We start from the raw sequence: 18,293 nt of genomic DNA, 5'->3' as shown, positions 1-18,293 counted from the left end.
TTGAGTCTTTCCATTAACAAAAGGGGCCTATCTTATCTTTTATAAAGAAATGCTCTAAAAATGGCTAAAACCAAAAATGCAGCTACAAAAGGCATTGGCCAGATCCTGGTAGTCCCTTTTGGTCCTAATTTGTGCAATGCTGGCAGAAACTAAGTAAATCAGGTGTTTTAAAATTTGTCCTTGTATAGCTAGTATACTCATAAAATAGCTTAGATTGGAGTTGTAGCAGTTACTGGATTCAGACCACATTCTCATTTAGGATTGCTGACAATTATTTTGATTAAAAAATGACAAAACAGTGTTCTCAAATTTCAGAATTATATGAATCACCCTACATTTTTCAATATTTAAGATTTAGGACAAAAACAAATGTTGAGTTATTAAGACTTTTAATGGGACAGAAATCATACTCTTCAATCAGCTCTAATGTAGGTTTCTAAAATTTTGTAGTGTCTTATATTTTTGTATTAAAATTACCTCTTTAGGCTGTATCTTCTATAATGTGAGCAGAAGTACACAACTGTGCCACTAAATAAGACATATATTTTCAAGATGGGTTAAAACTGGGCCTTGAATCCATACAATGTTGTATTTCAACATGGATTGGCTTCTGATTCCCATTCACTAAACTCTTAACTGCTTTCAGTCTGGATTGCATCTAAAAAATCCCCAGAATGTCTTATTTCTGGTTCTCCTTTCATGAGAATTCTGCCCAAGACTGCAGAACTTCTTTTAAGATGAGCGTATGTCTCGAGATTTGAACTATTTTGTGCTAGGATCTCTTGAGACCAGAATATAATATATAAGAACCATCAAATATTTACACTAGTTTCATTTTAAAACTGAAGCCTAGTGTTAATCTATTCTAGATCAAGGCACTACTACCATAGAGCATCTTTAATATATCATTCTGACCTATGACATTCCTGCTGCAACTGAATAGAAACCAAACAAAAACAACTTTCATTTTTGGATCCAAACCAGACCCTAACTACAAAGGATAGATTTAGAAATGGGTATTTGACTCCAACCCCTTCACTATGTGAAGGTTTTGACCTGGTTTTGTCCCATTTACAACAAGCACACCCACACACACAAACACATACAGTGAGAAATAATACCTTAATTACAATAACATTACAGTATTTGTTATTGTGAAACATAACCCAGGATTTCAAAAGTTTTGGCAGGAAATCATGACTGTTTTATCATTTTGTTGGAGCTATCTGAAATTCAAACAAAAGTTTTCAAGTAGCATAAAATAGAGTTGGTTTTTTTTCCATAACTCACTTTCAAAATTCTATCTTTTTTTTTTTTTCCACTTGTTTCCTGAGAGAGGCAAACAGTCTATGATTCACTTCACAGCAGCTGTCACTCATTAGCAAAAGAGAAGTCACACTAACACACTATCATTAACAGCATTGGCAGCAGGACATGGACTGTTACACCACTGTAGCTAGCTTAATCTGAATCCTTGGAGCCACACATTTTTCTATTTGTTGTAGCAGATATATATAGAAGAAAAGGGGTGAAAAAGGTTTTTCTTCCACTTGTGCAAAATCATGAACACAGATAAGATCAACTGGGGGACTGGGAGTCAGGAAATACAACTTGATCTGGCAGAACTCCACTGTAGACTCCTTGGTGGAATTGAAAAAGGGGAAGACAAACTATGTGCCTCAACCTCTATGGAGCTCAGGAATCAACTTTAACCTAAATAAAAGCACTAGTTTTAACTAAATTATCTTGGTAAGTTAGGCTGAGCAAATGCTTCCAATAAAAATCCAGCTCTCTTTAAACCTCTGTTGGTTTTGGAAGAAGAAAAAGCAAAAGATTTAGATTAAATCACAACATTCAAAACTGGACTCAATTGGTGTTCGCACACCACTGCTGGCAAGACTGAAACAGTATGTTACTATTGCACATGGCAATATTTAGGATAATATTTGACTATTATCCTTCACTGTTGCCAAGAGTAACAATTAAAGAATGTTTTTTAATAGATTAATTACTCTGATTAATCTGAGTTCCTTAAGGAAATGTATCATAATTTTGTTGATGACAAGATCCATATTTCTTCCAAAGCATGTTCTCAACAAGGTAAGGGTGAGGAAGTTGTTTTTTGTTTTTTTTTTTTAAATTAACTAAAGCAAAGAAAGTCACAAGAAACAATCTGCCTTTCTTCCATGCATGCTGGGGAAGAAAGAAAAAAATGAGGAGAAAAGGAGAGACAGACTTGCTCCTTTAGAAATGAGAACTGAAAGGGTAAAAACAACAAAAACTTGGAAGAACCTCTTACTCAACAAAGGGTCAGCAAAAGCTGGTAGTTGAAAGTGGGTCAGCATGCCTTTTCAGTTGGATGTGTTTCCAGGCTGCATGGCAATATTGTCCCTCACTATAGTCCTTTGCAGTCTTTCTCTGTTGCAGAACACACAGAAGGAGCTCACAGATGTCATTATTGATTGCAAGATCTGTCTAACATTAATAAAAAGAAAGATTGTTTCATGAAAAGCACTTGAGCCAGCCAGTGATTTGCTAAAGCAATGCCAGTTATTTGTGTCATTTTCTGGCAAGTAAACAGCATTCATTAAATGTATGTCAACAGAATAAAAAAAGGAACAGGCAAGAATTTTTTATTGGGTTTTTTTTGGTTTTGTTTTGTTTTGTTTTGTTGTCAGCCAGCAGGTATCTATACACAGGAATTTATTACTTGATAGTCTCAAAAAGAAAGATTGAATACTCATTTTAGAGTATTTTTCGTCTAGTCAGTTGTAAATATAATTTGTCACTAGATAAAGAGATCAATTTGGCTCAATTTGGCTTCAAAATCAGAGGTTTTTTTAATAATTAAGCAGCTAATTAACCAGTTATTTAGAAAAATACTAGAGAATATCTCTTTTGTGAAGATACCAAAAATGCTCTGTCAATTGTTTGGTCAACAATAGAGCTTGCCACTGCATTCATAAAAAGAGAACACTGCATTAATGCCGATTTCTTTCTGGGTTGAAAGAAACAAAATGAAACACTGCAGTTTTAAGAAAAATGATCAAATCACCTGAACAATTCTTTAAATGTAACTGAAGCTCCATATACTGTCAAAGAAAATTCTCTGGGGAAACAGACCATTCAGAGTGAAGGAATACTGTTAATTTGCAGGGAGATTTTAGAGAACATCCTTCAGTCGTCTTGGCTCTAAAGCATAGATAATAACACTTCAGTACAGTGAAAAAAAATGCCACTGAAAGATAAATGAAAATCAAAACTCTAGCCACTTTTTTCCATTTCAAGACATTTCTAGGCCTGGTGGAGGTAGCCTTCCTACAGAAATTGAGAGCAATCTCATTTGCCAGGGAATAATAACAGACTAGCAGAGCTAAATCCCATCCATTTAGATTAGCCGAAGTATCACAGTTGGCTACTTTAGGAGAGAGAAGTGGCCTTTGAATATAATTTTTTAATTATAGTTTTATAGTGTTTAACAAAACTGGTGATTATTCTTGTAAGCAGAGCATTACCAATTCTGGGAATGATGAAGAGACAAGACTTTGTTCCTATGATTGGTCAGATTTAAATTGCTGTAAGGTGACCAGTAACCAGGCACAAATTCAGAGACCAGTGAGAAAATCTGCACAACAGCATGTACATTTCAGAGAAAATAAATAAGCTATCCATAAGCACCATGCTGCATATTTTAAATAATGATTTAAAATTATATTTTGAAAACATTGTTAGAAGCTGGTATAAGACTCCTGAAAATGGCAAACACTCAAGAACTGATATGTCAACCAAAGCTGTACATATATCAAAAGACCTTCCAGTCTTACAGATTCTAGCTGGTATTTGCATATGGCGCTAAGAGCCAATATCAAGTTCTACCCACCCCTACAGCCCATACACATGGTGCATGGAGCATGTAGAACATGGGCTTTGAGTTTGGCTGTCAGTTTTGGGCTGTTTGGCTAGCTAACATCAAACACGTGAAATTGCATTGATTTTACTTTGTAAGAGTGGAACAGACTGTATCCTATGCAAATTAGACTAATGTTTTTTTGTGATTGAAAAATGAAGCTGGTATTTTCAGGAAGACAACTCTGCTGTCAGTAAGCATCTTCTAGGTTCAACTTGTTGAGGAACATCGGCAAATTAAATCTCACGTGACTTGTTTCTCACTCTCCAGGGGCTTTGTTGGCTCAAGGCAATGTTTCCTCACCAGGAATACCCCTAGGGCCATGTCCTCTGGCCACTCACTCCTCTCAGCAGGCCCATAGCTTCATTGCCAAGCCATGACACAGAGCTATTTCTGCAGCTTTACACCACCCAGGGAATCCTGTTAAGCTAGATTTTGCTTCCAAACACATTAGTCTCTGAAAAAGGCTCCAGCTCAGCAGTGTCACTCTCTAAACTACTGGTGTAATGATAACATCAGAAGAAGAACCTGACAAGGACATCAAATTATTAGAGTATGTCCAGAGGAGGGCGATCAAGATGGTGAAAGGCCTTGAGGGCGAGACTTATGAGGAGCGGCTGAGGTCACTTGGTTTGTTCAGCTTGGAGAAGAGAAGGCTGAGGGGTGACCTCATCGCAGTCTACAACTTTCCTCAAGGGGGGCAGCGGAGGGGGAGGTGCTGATCTCCTTTCTCTGGTGACCAGAGATAGGACACGAGGAAATGGAATGAAGCTGCATCAGGGGAAGTTCAGATGGGACCTTAGGAAAAGGTTCTTCACTGAGAGGGTGGTCGGTCACTGGAACAGGCTCCCCAGGGAAGTGGTCATGGCACCAAGCCTGTCAGAGTTCAAGGAGCATCTGGACGACACTCTTAGTCATATGGTTTAGTGTTAGGTAGTCCTGCGAGGAGCAGGGAGTTGGACTCGATGATCCTTATGGGTCCCTTCCAACTTGAGATATTCTATGATTCTATGATCTAGAGTCCTATTTGTCAGGCATTAAGCCACAGGATTTTAATATTGTGGGAATTACATTTATCAAGAAACAAGTATATAACATGTCATTTCCAAATATGAAGCACACAAACCAGAATCTTGAGTAGGCAACTGAGAGCAAGAGTCTGGAAAAGCAAATACATTTTCGGAAAGACAATCTAACCATATCTTACATGTACATGACAAAGTCTTCAACCTACGTGGGTTTAAAGTCTGAGAGATATGTTGGCACTCACTCGCATAACTAGGCATTAGTCTTATATTAGGTGGACTGGTTAGATTCATCTGAACACTTTTCACCTTGTAGCCCCTGCTTGGTAGCTGTTGGAACACAGGGTAGCATTCAGTTTAGCACCAGGAAAGCAGGCAAGCAAACCAGCTAAAATTATTAATTTTAATTAATAGTCTATTAGCTAGTCTAACAGTGAGCAGAAGTGCCACCGCATCTCTCCTCAACATTGACAGAGTATGTGTGATAGGAAAAGGTGTGTCCCCTCAGGAATTTTACAGCCACATTTAAATATCATAGAAATCAAAGAGTCATTACCATCACCATTATTGTTGCTTCTTACAGAGAGCATTGCTGTAGTTAAAGAAAATATTGGAGGTGGGTTTTGGAAATGAAGAGAGTTGAGGACAAGGGGCATAAAATGTATTTTTTTAGTGGAAAGTTTAAAATGATTGTGGCATTTTATTTTCTGGTCAATGCAAGCTTTCTAGATGTTTTTTGATTCAGCTGGAAGCTATGAATAATGTTTTTAAATGTAATATTAAAATTGCATTAGGAATTTTTCAGTGTTTCATATTTTAAACCCAAAGAAATTGCCTGGTATCTGAATTCTGCTAGCCTTGAGTGAGACCTAAAAATTCTCCTTGGGATTTGGGGAAGGGACCTGGAAAATATATTGGATTCTGCAGCCTAAACCGTGATTGTTGGGTTGTTTTGGTTTTTTTCTTTTTCCCCAGCACAAATTGAGATCTACTCAAATTCGCTTTTGGTTGAAAGACATGTAAGATGAGGAATATATCTGTATAGTTCCAGAGATGGAGATGTACAAAGGAGGAGAGAGAATCTCAGAGAAGCTAGGGAGGAGTCACTTCTCCCAGCCTCAAACTCTTCATTGTCAAAGCTTCTCATTACTCACCGACTCTGCAGCACTCTGTTACCTGCTGGCTCTAAAAAGCAAAGAATGGAGTTGTGAATTTAAAATGGAGTCTAAGCAGAAACTTCAGGCTTATGCAGGGATACATAAAGAAAAGTAGATTGACATTTTGTGCCACAGTTGGTTGCTTTCCTATTGTGAGCCCAATTTACACCTGTTTTAAAATGTAAATTAAATGGTTCTAAAACAGGAATAACAGCAGACAAAAGGCTAAATTAGGCTTTAAATTTCTATTAGAATAGCACTCAGAATCATCATCAATCCATGATCAGCACAATACACAAAGAATTTTAAAAGATAGTACCTCTGCTCAACAACTTACAGACTTGATGTCCGTCTGTCCTAGATATAAAGATAAACACAATTACTATACTCTGCAGACCCTAGTATTCCAGGCATTTCCAAGTGGATTGACAACACTAACAGTACACAGACCATGGGAATAATAACCTTTGACATTACTTTCTTTTAACAAGCCCAACTCAGACCTTTAGCAAAAGTCTGCAAAAGATTGGGTGGAGGGGAAATGGAGGAACAGAGTCTTCCCCTGTGGACACATAACCTCAGAGTCTACCACTTAATATGAAATGTAGATTTCCATTTTGCAGTATTAAAAAAGAAAAACCAAGAACAGTGAATTAAAAAGTGAATGATAAACCAATACAATTCTCCAAAGCAGAATGCTTTACTTATAGACAATGAAGCCCACATTTCTCATTTACATCCATGACAAACTACATAAACACCTTATGCAGGGGGGTAGTTCTGTCTTTTTAAAAAAACAACAAACACCTCCCTTTGGGAAGACCAAAGCTCTTTGTTGCTGTTGCATTGTTATATTTCGTTTTCAGTAATTACAAAACTGGCAATTGTTTTATTATCAGAGAGTGTCTACTTTAGTGGGACTGGGATTCGGGCCAGTTAGGCATTTAGAGCATCTTGGTAGGATCTAGAGCATCAAGGAGCCTATGCTCCCTCTTTAATATATGGGAAAGATAAGTGCCTCCACAGAACAATTCATATCAGTTAGATGCCTGAAGTTGTGTATAACTGTATCGCTATTTCCTTCTGGAAAAATCAGCTCATGCAAATCAATGGGAGCGTTGCTATTAACTCAGTGGATGCAAAAATTCATCCACAAGGTCTATTAACAGTGTTACTGGTCCAACTATCTGTGTAAACTTGGCTGATTGTTTAACTTCCTTTTGCCTCAGGTTACTGATCTGTATCTACTGTATAGAACTACCGGGATAGTGTGAAGTCTATTTACTTAATTAATATTTTCTGTGCTTTGGGATGAGGTTGTTATAATTTCAATTCTAAAAATTTGCAAATTATTAAATAATTTGCAAAACACTTCATTACAGCTGTATGTACATTTATATATAACCTTTCTCTGCCAAAATCCTGCTGCAGCCCTATACTCAGTCAGGAATTCAAGTGTAAATATTCCTCTGGAGCACCAACGCCTCTGAACAAACATGGCCATTGTGCAAGGCAGAAGTTCTGCATCGTGTGTCTGATACATCTGACAGCACAGAAATGGTATCTTTGTGTCTCCTTCTAACAATCTGTCAGCATTTCCACTTACAGTTCCTTTAACTCATCTGTCATCATCTGTTCTGAGATGAAGCCTAGCATATAGGCTCTCACCAAAAGGTGTTTTTATTATTTGATGGGATGAAATGACAAGTACATTTGGCTGCTTTTAAATCATTGAGGAATCCTAAATGTACCTCCGAGGGTAAACTTGCCCCTAATAAAGGAAATGTTTCCTTTTTTTAAGTATTCCATGATGCAGTCACAAAATGCCTTGTTTTGATTAGAGAAAATTTGCAAGCTGTCTTTTTTTGCAACAGATCTTTGTGCTTTTTGGGAAAATGCAACATAAAATGACTATCATGGAGTTTCAAAATTATAGCTTCCATTACTGTAGATGAACCTTAGTCAACTTTATTTCAGCAAACTTTGTTTCCCCTTTTAAATGCACATAATCCTTAGATTTATTCCATTCACATAAGTTGTCTCATTTTAAGCAATATAAATAAATGTTTTTGTTATAAAATTGTTATATCTATAGTAGAGGCTTTATGATTTACATCCAAATCCTGCTGCAGCCCAAGAGCAGCAGCAGCTTGTCTGTCTTAGCAATCATCAGCTAGTAGTAGTCAGGTTTTCTGTTTTTATAGCAACCCTGCTCCTTCAGAGGCAGAGAGGTAAACCAGTCTTCCTGGTCACTGCTGAAGTGCACTGGTACTTTCTGTGACACTGAAGAAAATATCCCCATATGCAGGGCACAACAGAATACCATGTGCTCTGAAGACTACTATGGTTTACTCATACCTAAACAAGCTCTGAAAAGTAAATCAGATACTGATTCAGGTCTTGCTGCAGGAAGTGAAGAACTTGGCATGGCCATACTGGATACACACAGGTTCTCAGTGCTGACCACTGACTGGGGTGGCTGAATCCCACTGACCTGTGCCTTGAGGCTGCTAACGCTTGTGAGAGAGGAAGGTATTTGGGTGGTACTTGCTGTCACTATTAGTAGAATCTGACTCTGATGACCCAAAACTGTCTTTTGCTTTTAGTCCTTTTAGTCAACCAATGTCTACTTGCTTAATACACATTTTAAATACCTGAAGTAGATAATTACTGTCAGGATGTGAATGCAATAGTGATCTTGAATTTAATTTATGTCTTAAGGTGATGGTTTTTAGGGGTTAAGTGGATGCAAAAGCTCAAAGAAGGTGATATAGTGTCAGAACTGCATATAGAAACTATTCACAAAGCTACACTGGCTGCTGGAAGTTTAGCTTCTACTAGCTGTCCCACCTGTGGTCCTGGAAGATCTATATTTTATCAATGAATAAGAGCTTTCAGTCAGACAGAAAACTATAAAATACAGAGGGTTGATTTTTTTGTCAAATATATTGTCAGGTAAATCCACGGTTAGTATATTACTAGAGAAATTATTTGTACTGATACAAGAATCAGTAACTGACATAAACACAACTGGAAGCTTAATAAAGGCTATTTTTAAGTATTCTGTTTGCACTTTTCTAGTTATAGAAACCCCTCGATTTCTCATTGTGCACCTTTGTAACAGCCACTTTTATAATAAATTTATTGCACAACTTTCTGTTCTATAAATCCTTCTCTGGTGTGATGGTAAGATTAATAAAATAATTTTAATAACCTGGATTAATTTTTAATAATTTTTAATAACCTGGATTGAGGGGAATTATGTGGGGAGGAAGGACTGGGTTTGTTGTTGAAAAATTGAAAAATTTGGCATTTGGTTCTGTATAAAATATGAAAATGCAAATATTGTATTTAATTTTAAAAGCATGAGGGAGTTGGTTTTACAACCAAGAGCAAAAAAGAATGTTCTTGCACAGTTGTGTTATTGGCTTGTAAAGCAGTTATGCATTTCAGAAATCACATCCTGTTATCATAGATTACTGGTCATAGGTTAGCACAAAACAGGGTAATTTGCGGTTAAGGATATGGCTGAAACAAGATAAAATCTCATTCAACATCAATGTTCTCTCAGTTAAGACATGGCGAAACAAAATGAAAATAGTTTAAGCAGTGTGCCATTGTAGCATTTCTCCTTTTTTTTGTCCCTTAATTTTCTTCAAACAACTGGCTTTCCTATTTGTAATTAGAAGTATTTTGATATACTAAGCAAATGACAGAAACTTAAAGTAATATACAATTAGAGTTCTATATTTGCAAATAAACTATCAAATGTGAAATAAATATTGGTGTAGGTTGGGTTGAAGTAGTTATAGAATGAGAGTAACTGGAGAGTCTTAAGAATTTTTCATTTTAATATATTTGAAATCCTTCAACTAAAACTGAAACAAATATTGACTATGGTCCTATGAAATACTGAAATTCCTTTTGATAAGGAAAAGGAAGTAAATAAAAGAGTAGAAAGGGGAAGCTTTTCACTGCTGTTAAAACATAGATATTTTGGAGTCTCTGTTGTCAAGTACACGGTTGTCAGCACAGTACCTGGCATCAGATGACTACATATATGCATTTCCTAATGAGGTGTAAAAAAATGGTCCTGTTTGCTCTGACTATAGTGCTAGATACATTTGCACATGATCACCTCTCCTTGGTGAATGTGTGCACTAGTACAGTTGTAGAAACAAGCTCAGACTCACTTAAGTGCTTTGGTGCAGATGACTATGTAACCATTCAAAACTTGCCAGAAAAATTTTTCTTTCTCTACACACATACACATGCACACACAGACACACAATTGAATTACAGAATAGAATAACAGAAAACAAATGCAAAAAACCCAAAGAAAAATTTTGTAGTCCCATGTCTTCCCGTCTTGCTAAGCAATATTTAAGAGAACCAAAACATAAGGGGCATTTCAGGCTCTTATTTTGTATTTCTCATTCTGGATGAGACTGTAGCAAGATCTTAAGGTAGCATAAATTGACAAGTCATAATAATTTACATATCAAACAGCTGAGTCTAGTTTAGCACAGCTGCATATTCCTGGTTTGAAAAACTAAAGGTATTGCAGTTTGTCTTGCCTACTGATTTAGTATTTGATATCTGTTATCAATTATCACAGATACCAGGAAATATTTGTATTTCCAATGCTGCTTTTATGGTATAGAAAATTAAAGGCCAAAAAATATAGTGGAGAGAAAATATCCTGCAGTGCTTTTTGTCAAATGAGCAGAATATCAAGGGAAGCTTAGCATCTAAACTATTGATGAGACATCTTGATGATAGGAAATGAAAACTGCAGCATAACTGAGGCACTGAGGCACTGGAAATGCTGTGATTTCAGTGTTTGGGCACAGTTTTCCTGGAGTCTGCATGATTTTTTAATAATTTATCAATACCAGAAATTCATATTTCTCTTAGTCAAGTGGATTATATATTCTGTCTTTAGATTTGTGGCTTTACAACCTCTTTGTATATTGTCCTGGTTTTGGCTGGGATAGAGTTAATTTTCTTATTAGTAGCTGGTACAGTGCTGTGTTTTGGATTTAGTGTGAGAATGATGTTGATAACGCTCTGATGTTTTAGCTGTTGCTAAGTAGCGCTTATCTTAAGCCAAGGACTTTTCAGTTTCCCATGCTCTGCCAGCAAGCAGGTGGGCAAGAAGCTGGGAGGGAGCACAGCCGGGGCAGCTGACCTGAACTAGCCAAAGGGGTATTCCATACCATGGAACGTCATGCCCAGTATATAAACTGGGGGGAGTTGGCTGGGAGGCGTGGATCGTGGCTCTGGCATCGATCAGCGGGTGGTGAGCAATTGCATTGTGCATCACTTGTCTTTTCTTGGGTTTTATTTCTCTCTTTTTTTTTGTTATATTCCTTTTCATTACTATTATTATTATTATAATATTTTTATTATTATTGTTAGTATTATATTTTATTTTACTTTAGTTATTAAACTGTTCTTATCTCAACCCACGAGTTTTACTTTTTTTTCCCGATCCTCCTCCCCATCCCACTGGGATGGGGGAGGGGTGAGCAGCTGCATGGTGCTTAGTTGCTGACTGGGGTTAAACCATGACATATATAAATAAGGAAGCTATTGAATTTTCAATAGCAGTTTGAGACAAAAACAAAGGGATTATGAAAAAGCTGGGGAAGTCTATCCAGCAGCTGAGCAGTCCTTGATTTCATACTGAGCTAATAGAGGTACTGCTCTAGGTATAAATAAATGGACTTTAGCCTCTAGAAATGTTATTTTCTTTAATGATAGGAAGAGTAAAGAGATTAGCAAAAATTTGATATTTACTTTGTGTTCCAGGAGGCAAGTTTTTCTCTGAAAGTTTTATTGCATCTGTAAAGCTGTGTATGCATGCAATTTTGCAGAAATACGAATGGGTCAGTTTGCATTGCTGCATGAGTGGAGGGAGGATTCAAGGACGGTTCTGCCCATGGACACCTTCAGCACCAGGAGATCAAAGTTTGCAGCTCTTGAGCTCAATGAGAGCAAAAGACTGTCCCTTAACCACCAATTTATGTTATACCAAACTCACATTCCCCTTTCATCTCTGAAAGGCAAATATCTTCTTACAGGACAGCACTACATCCCCTCAGAAGCAGACAGAATGATTATTAACTAAAATTTTAAATATCAGAGCAATGGATGCAATGTAAGAATAGATGAGTGACTGCACAGATAAATATGCTTTGATCAGAAGATGTTGCTTCTGCAATATGATGTCTATGACCAGGGAGTTTTCCATCACGAGGACCTTCTTCACAGTATGAACATTTTTCTCCATTTAAGCCTTCCTTGCCCTTCTTCTGCCTGCCCTTACCCACATGTAAAAATAGAAAGTCTCTTTCCCCATCCATTTGTTCATGGAATACATTAAAGAGAATTCAGAAATCTGAAGGAGGGTTGAATTTCATTGTCTTCATATACTCTAGTCCTTTTGTTTCATTTCTGAAAACAATACCTGCCTTATTTGACAGAGATGCTGTGTTTAGTTCTCTCCAAATGAACATTTCCATGCTATGTGCACTTGAGTTTGGGGCTGAAGGGGAAGGAGATGGAAAGAGAACAATTTCATTACACAGTCGTTATGTCTTGCAGGAATTTCCTTTAAAGAATCCTCTTCAGTTGGCAGTTTCAGACAGCATTATATATTGCCATATTTGGAAAATGGAATCCTTAAGTACCAACTATTTTTATGCTTTGAACTGTTATTTGTTTGACAAGGTTGGGGTTTTTTTTTGATGGAGTCCTCTGAATTCTGGTTTTGCAATGAATGGAGGTTGTTTTCATAAAACCCTCTGCAAGGTGCAGTTGGAAAGACTTACACCATGCCTTGTCACATTAAGTATTAAAATAACATTTATGTTTTTCTGAGGGTTTTCTGGTAACACTGTCTGTGGTAGCAAGATAAACTGATTTATTAATACAGTGTTATTTGTGTTATTTGTGAAACTAAACTCCACCCTCCAGAAGCTTTTTTCTTTCACCTCCTCCCCTCAGGATTTTACCAAGGGCACAGATTTGTCACAGTAAAACCACATGGTGAGCAGCTCTTTCTAATTTATCAAAATTCATTTGCAAGTTTCTGTTTTGATTGGAACAGCAACCAAAACCACATAGCTGATTTGTAGATCAGTAAGTGAAACTTTGAGTCTGTTTTGTAAGGCTGTTTATTACTAATCCCTTTACAAACTAGACATTTTTACTGAACTTGATCTTTAAACAGAAATTCAAAGCAGTTATCTTTTTACTCTTTGTGAGCTGCTGGAATGCTTGAGACAGTTATATCAAGTACTCAAAATTATCAAGAAGTTAAAGATTATGGGACTGGAGCAAATCTGTTGGAAATACCTCATCTTGTCTGGGAGTTTTACGTTTGAAAGTTCAATCCTTCTTTCACGTGCATCTAAGGAAAGATGACGCTTTAAAGCCTTCTGCTTCTTTGAGTAAAAGGCATTCAGGCATTAAGTTAAATTACTATGCATTAAATTTCTTGCAAGGGGACAGTTGTTGTCTCTCCATAGCATAGCAGGCAGGTAGAGGTAAGGTTGGACCATCCAGGAATGAGCATCAACATGATGCTATCTTCCAGGCATGAATGCTCAGTACCACTGCATGCTGGTGAAGGGTCTGGAGAACAAGTCCTATGAGGAGCGGCTGAGGGAACTGGGGGTGTTTAGTCTGGAGAAAAGGAGGCTGAGGGGAGACCTTATCGCTCTCTACAACTACCTGAAAGGAGGTTGTAGTGAGGTGGGTGTCGGTCTCTTCTCCCAAGTAACAAGTGATAGGACGAGACGAAATGGCCTCAAGTTGTGCCAGGGGAGGTTTAGATTGGATATTAAGAAAAATTTCTTCACTGAAAGGGTTGTCAAGCATTGGAACAGGCTGCCCAGGGAAGTGGTGGAGTCACCATCCCTGGAGGTGTTTAAAAGACATGTAGATGTGGCACTTAGGGACATGGTTTAGTGGCAGACTTGGTAGTGTTAGGTTAACGGTTGGACTCAATGATCTTAGAGATCTTTTCCAACCTAAATGATTCTATGATTCTATGATTCTGTTCTATGTGTGATGCATGCAGTAGGTAATATCAGAGGTCAGCAGCCACGTTACAGCTCTCTCCAGCAATAACTTCACTGACCTGCATCTGCAGAAGTACAAAGGAGGTAGAGAAAAGAGCCTTTCAGACACGTTCTGCATGAAAACCAGATTGCCTTTAAAGCCTTGGACTTCAAATACCATAACTTTTTACCGTCCTCATGCAGACAACTTTAGGGAGATGTTGGATCTAGCTGGCTGGCTGGCTAGTGGGGAATGTGCTGCATATAAGAGTAGGAGAGCATCTACATGCTACACTCAGGAAAGTAAAGAGCATACAGAAGTTATAAAAGACAGTCTGTTCTTTCATAAATCCAGTGTCTCAGTTGCCTTCAATATTTACATGTGTGTGTGTATTTGGTATTTGAGTGACAGAAATTACTCTTCTATGGTTCTTTACACCTTTTAACATTATGTCATATAAGAGGACCAGGCTGAATCTGGACAAAGGGCAATCTGAGGCAATTGTACTCCCTGGCATTCTGCAGTTCTGGTCCACCCTCCTCATGGTAAGGTGATGTTATTCATGCTGGTCATTAGCTGCTTCTGTAATAAAGTAGTGAACAGATTCAGTGAACAATTTAGATATGTTCCTGGTGAAGAGATTTTTGAGCCAAAGCAAATAAGAAGTAGGGAAAAAAAGCAGTTGCTGTTAGCATATGAATCTCTGGAATTATTCTATGATGAAAATTTTTATCAAGGTTACAAGTTTTTTTACAAGGTTTCATCCTATAATTGCATTCTGCTTGTACCTTGCAGTGAGCCACCTCTATGGATTTGGACTGATGGATGCTGAAGCAATGGTGATAGAAGCAGAAAAGTGGACAACAGTCCCTCCACAGCATGTGTGTGTGGAGAACACGGATCGGCAAATCAAGTAATACCTGCTGCCAAAACTCTTGCTGGCATAAACTTATGGAAAGAAGTTGGGTATAATATACCCCTCCCTTGCATTGTGTTTAATGGGTGATTTTGAAAGCTACACTGGGGATCTCTCTCACCTTCAGATATGTCAGATCATTTGCCTGTAAAGTTTGTTCCCTGGAATTCTTGGAATGGAATTTAAAGCATGTTCCAAAACCTGAAGGTATAAAATAAGTCAGGCTGGATGTTAATTGATACTGTCATAGATGATGCTCTGAAGAACAAGAATGTCTAGTTGAGTGCACTACAGTCATCTTTGTAAGATGAGTACAAACTCAGTAGTCCAGTGTCTAACAGACAAATATTCTTTTCATTAAAATCTTATATCATATTATCACTCTGAAACAGTCTCAGGAGAGTCTCTGTCTCAGAGGCTAAGACTAAACTGTTTTTTGCTTGCTAGGATAGGATCTCTATAGAACCAGGCTTAAGAGTAGTATTCTGTACATGCACTCTGTGGATACAGAGAGCGCATCAGTCATAAGGCACATTTCTAAAGCCTTAAAATCATTGAGGAAAGTTTTTATTTGATAGATATACTTGACAGTCTAGGTCCATAACTGGTATAGTCTGCAAGGAAGCCATGTCAATTTAAACCATCTGAGTCCGATACTGTTTGCCCACTGTTTGCTACAGTTAATATGTAATACTTGCTATCACATAAGCAAGGACTATGGCTATGCCAGGCATTTCCTGGTACTTAATGACCAGCTGTCATCCCATGACAATCCCAACTGGCCACTAATTCACAAAAAATGCTCTGTCCCAAAGGTTTATTCCTATTACAGGTCTTCACTGACCTCTTTTAGCATGTGTACATGTCAGTATAGCCTTTAATAGAAAGCCCAGTAATTGCCAGTGACTGCAGTAATTACACTATGGTGATAGTTTCAGCTAGGAAATGTGTTAAAACTAAGGGTTATAGGCTACTGATTTCTCAGAAATTATTGTCCAACACTGACAGTCACTACTAAGAAAAAGTGATTTAGTTGTCAGGAACAAGCAAGAAACATTGATGTTGTTTTTATATGCTTATATTATAGAACTATACGGCCTGACAGTGTTGTCCGTTCAATTTACAAAGCCACCGGCTGTTCAGATAATTCCAATCACCATGTGATCTACTTGGAGCACGTGGTTGTACGCATCACTATTACTCACCCTCGACGTGGAGACTTGTCAATTTACCTAACCTCTCCTTCTGGAACTAAGTCACAGCTCTTGGCCAACAGGTATAGTATGACAACACAACTTTGTAACCCAGTCAGCACGCAGAGCCTGCACTGAGATTGCAGCATCATCAAAGAGTAGTCAAGTCATTACAGTAGGTTTTGCTGAAAGACACAAATTCTTGATTATTTTTTCTGAGAGATGGGGAAAATGAAGAACAATTGAACTGAAAGATGGCAATCTGTCTTTATCAGTAGAAGAATAGGCTGTAAAGCTGTTGAAAATCATCATCTTTAAAACGAAGCTTAGTCAATTTTGATAGTCTTTTGTGGCTCACCAATTATTAGATGGCTGGAAAGTGCAAAGAAGATAATAACAGGCTGAGTGTTACAGAAGGAAACTGAAGCTGAATGGAAATATGTTTCTACATACTATTGACACTTATTTTTCATTCCCCTCCTTTCTTATGCCTTTGTCTACTAGTAATAAAAATCAGACAGAATAGTAATCTTCTCTTACTATTTTCTTTAAGCTTTCAGAATATGGTTATGACTCCTGATGTTACCAATTTGCATATCCTTTTTTTCCCCTTTTGTAGTAGTATTTAGTATGCTCGAGCCATGAAAGGCTCTTGGTAGGAGAATGCTGAGAAGTTGCGCTAGCACTTTAAAATGAATGGGTCCATCTATAAACAGCCTATTAAAATTTTTAAAAAGTCAGTAATTTCCTTCATCCCATAGATCTACGATGGATACTTGCTGTTGGATGTCAGGCCCCTCTAACATTAGCCACTAAGAAAGATCTATCCTTTTTTTTCATCCTGTCACCTCTACAGTATGTTCTTGGAGAAACTGTGAGACTGCATCAAGTAGTTTCTTTTTTTCCAGATTGAACTCAAACAAGTATATCTTTATCCAATGCAACATTTCCAACATTTGTGCAATTTCAGTCCCTAGAGATGAGGTACATAATTAGCATTTGTCCTCAACAAACTGAAAGGCTGCCCAGTGGTATTTCTATTTCCTTGGTCTACTATGAGAAATTTTCTTTGAAGAAACCATCAGCATTCCTTCCCAGATACATAATGCTAAATCAGCAATCAAGAGCACTGCTGCCTACCACAGATCATTAAAGCACTAAGAAAGCCCAGAGGCCTCCTCAAACTCCATCCCATTTCCAACTGTGCAAATAAGTTACAATGATAAATGCTTCCATACTTCTCCAGCTGGTTAGAAAATTCTTTCTGACTGGACCATAGTATAATAAGGAATATTTTTGCCTTGGTGACTAGCAGCTTTAGATGACTGCAGCTCTGCTGGACACAGAGCATGGCTCCCACACAAAAGTTGACATTAGTGCAATGTGTCTCAGAAGCAGCAAGAGCTGCCACGCATGTCACATCTATGTTGTAAGAACTCTTCTGCCTTCCCACTCAAGTCTTCACAAAAGTTTATATCCCTAGTCCTATTCCTCAAAGCTTTTAATGAATTGGGAGTGGCTTGCTTTCCAGACTGTCTCATGATCTACATTTCCCCAGTCAGATTTGTTGAAAAAAACACATCAAATGGAAAGAAAGTTGTTATGGAGTTTTTGGCACCTTTAGGATATCTCCTGTGTTTCATTACTGGTGTTGTCAGTGCCTTGCAGACAAAACACACATGCTACGCTGAACAAAGAACTTACCCTTTGCTAATAAGTGCAGAGGGCAGACTTCTACCCTCTGAACAGTTACGAATCAGGCTTTAGTTTTCTATTTGAAGGAATCCTTCTTTAGCTTTCTGTTCTGTTTTTATGCCACAGTTCTTCCATGCTTCAAAATGAAAAAATCTAAAAGTTTTCCAACTAGGTATCCAAACAAAACAAGCTTGTGTAAACCCAGTGGTCTTAACACAGCTAACTCTTGGCTCTAGCCTCTCATGTCTTGCAGTTGACTCACAGCAAGTGGGAAATACATTCCAGTATTCACAGTTCACCTCTGGTGATGACTAGTATGTGGAAAAAGTA

The 18,293-nt window shown here is 37.7% G+C and overlaps 1 protein-coding gene across 1 annotated transcript in view; it reads left to right on the top strand.

Annotated features, from left to right (window-relative positions):
• LOC127029109 (proprotein convertase subtilisin/kexin type 5-like) overlaps positions 1–18,293 on the top strand; it is a 236,027-nt gene that overhangs the window by 191,885 nt on the left and 25,849 nt on the right. The window contains exons 11-12 of the mRNA XM_050914753.1: positions 14,955–15,072; positions 16,163–16,351. Coding sequence (XP_050770710.1) covers positions 14,955–15,072; positions 16,163–16,351 — 307 coding nt within the window. The remainder of the gene's footprint in view (positions 1–14,954; positions 15,073–16,162; positions 16,352–18,293) is intronic.

The sequence above is a fragment of the Gymnogyps californianus genome, unplaced genomic scaffold (assembly GCF_018139145.2).
Source record: "Gymnogyps californianus isolate 813 unplaced genomic scaffold, ASM1813914v2 HiC_scaffold_74, whole genome shotgun sequence".
Classification (NCBI taxonomy): domain Eukaryota; kingdom Metazoa; phylum Chordata; class Aves; order Accipitriformes; family Cathartidae; genus Gymnogyps; species Gymnogyps californianus.
The sequence above is the reverse complement of the archived record's forward strand: the minus strand, read 5'-3'. Positions and strand labels throughout refer to the sequence as shown.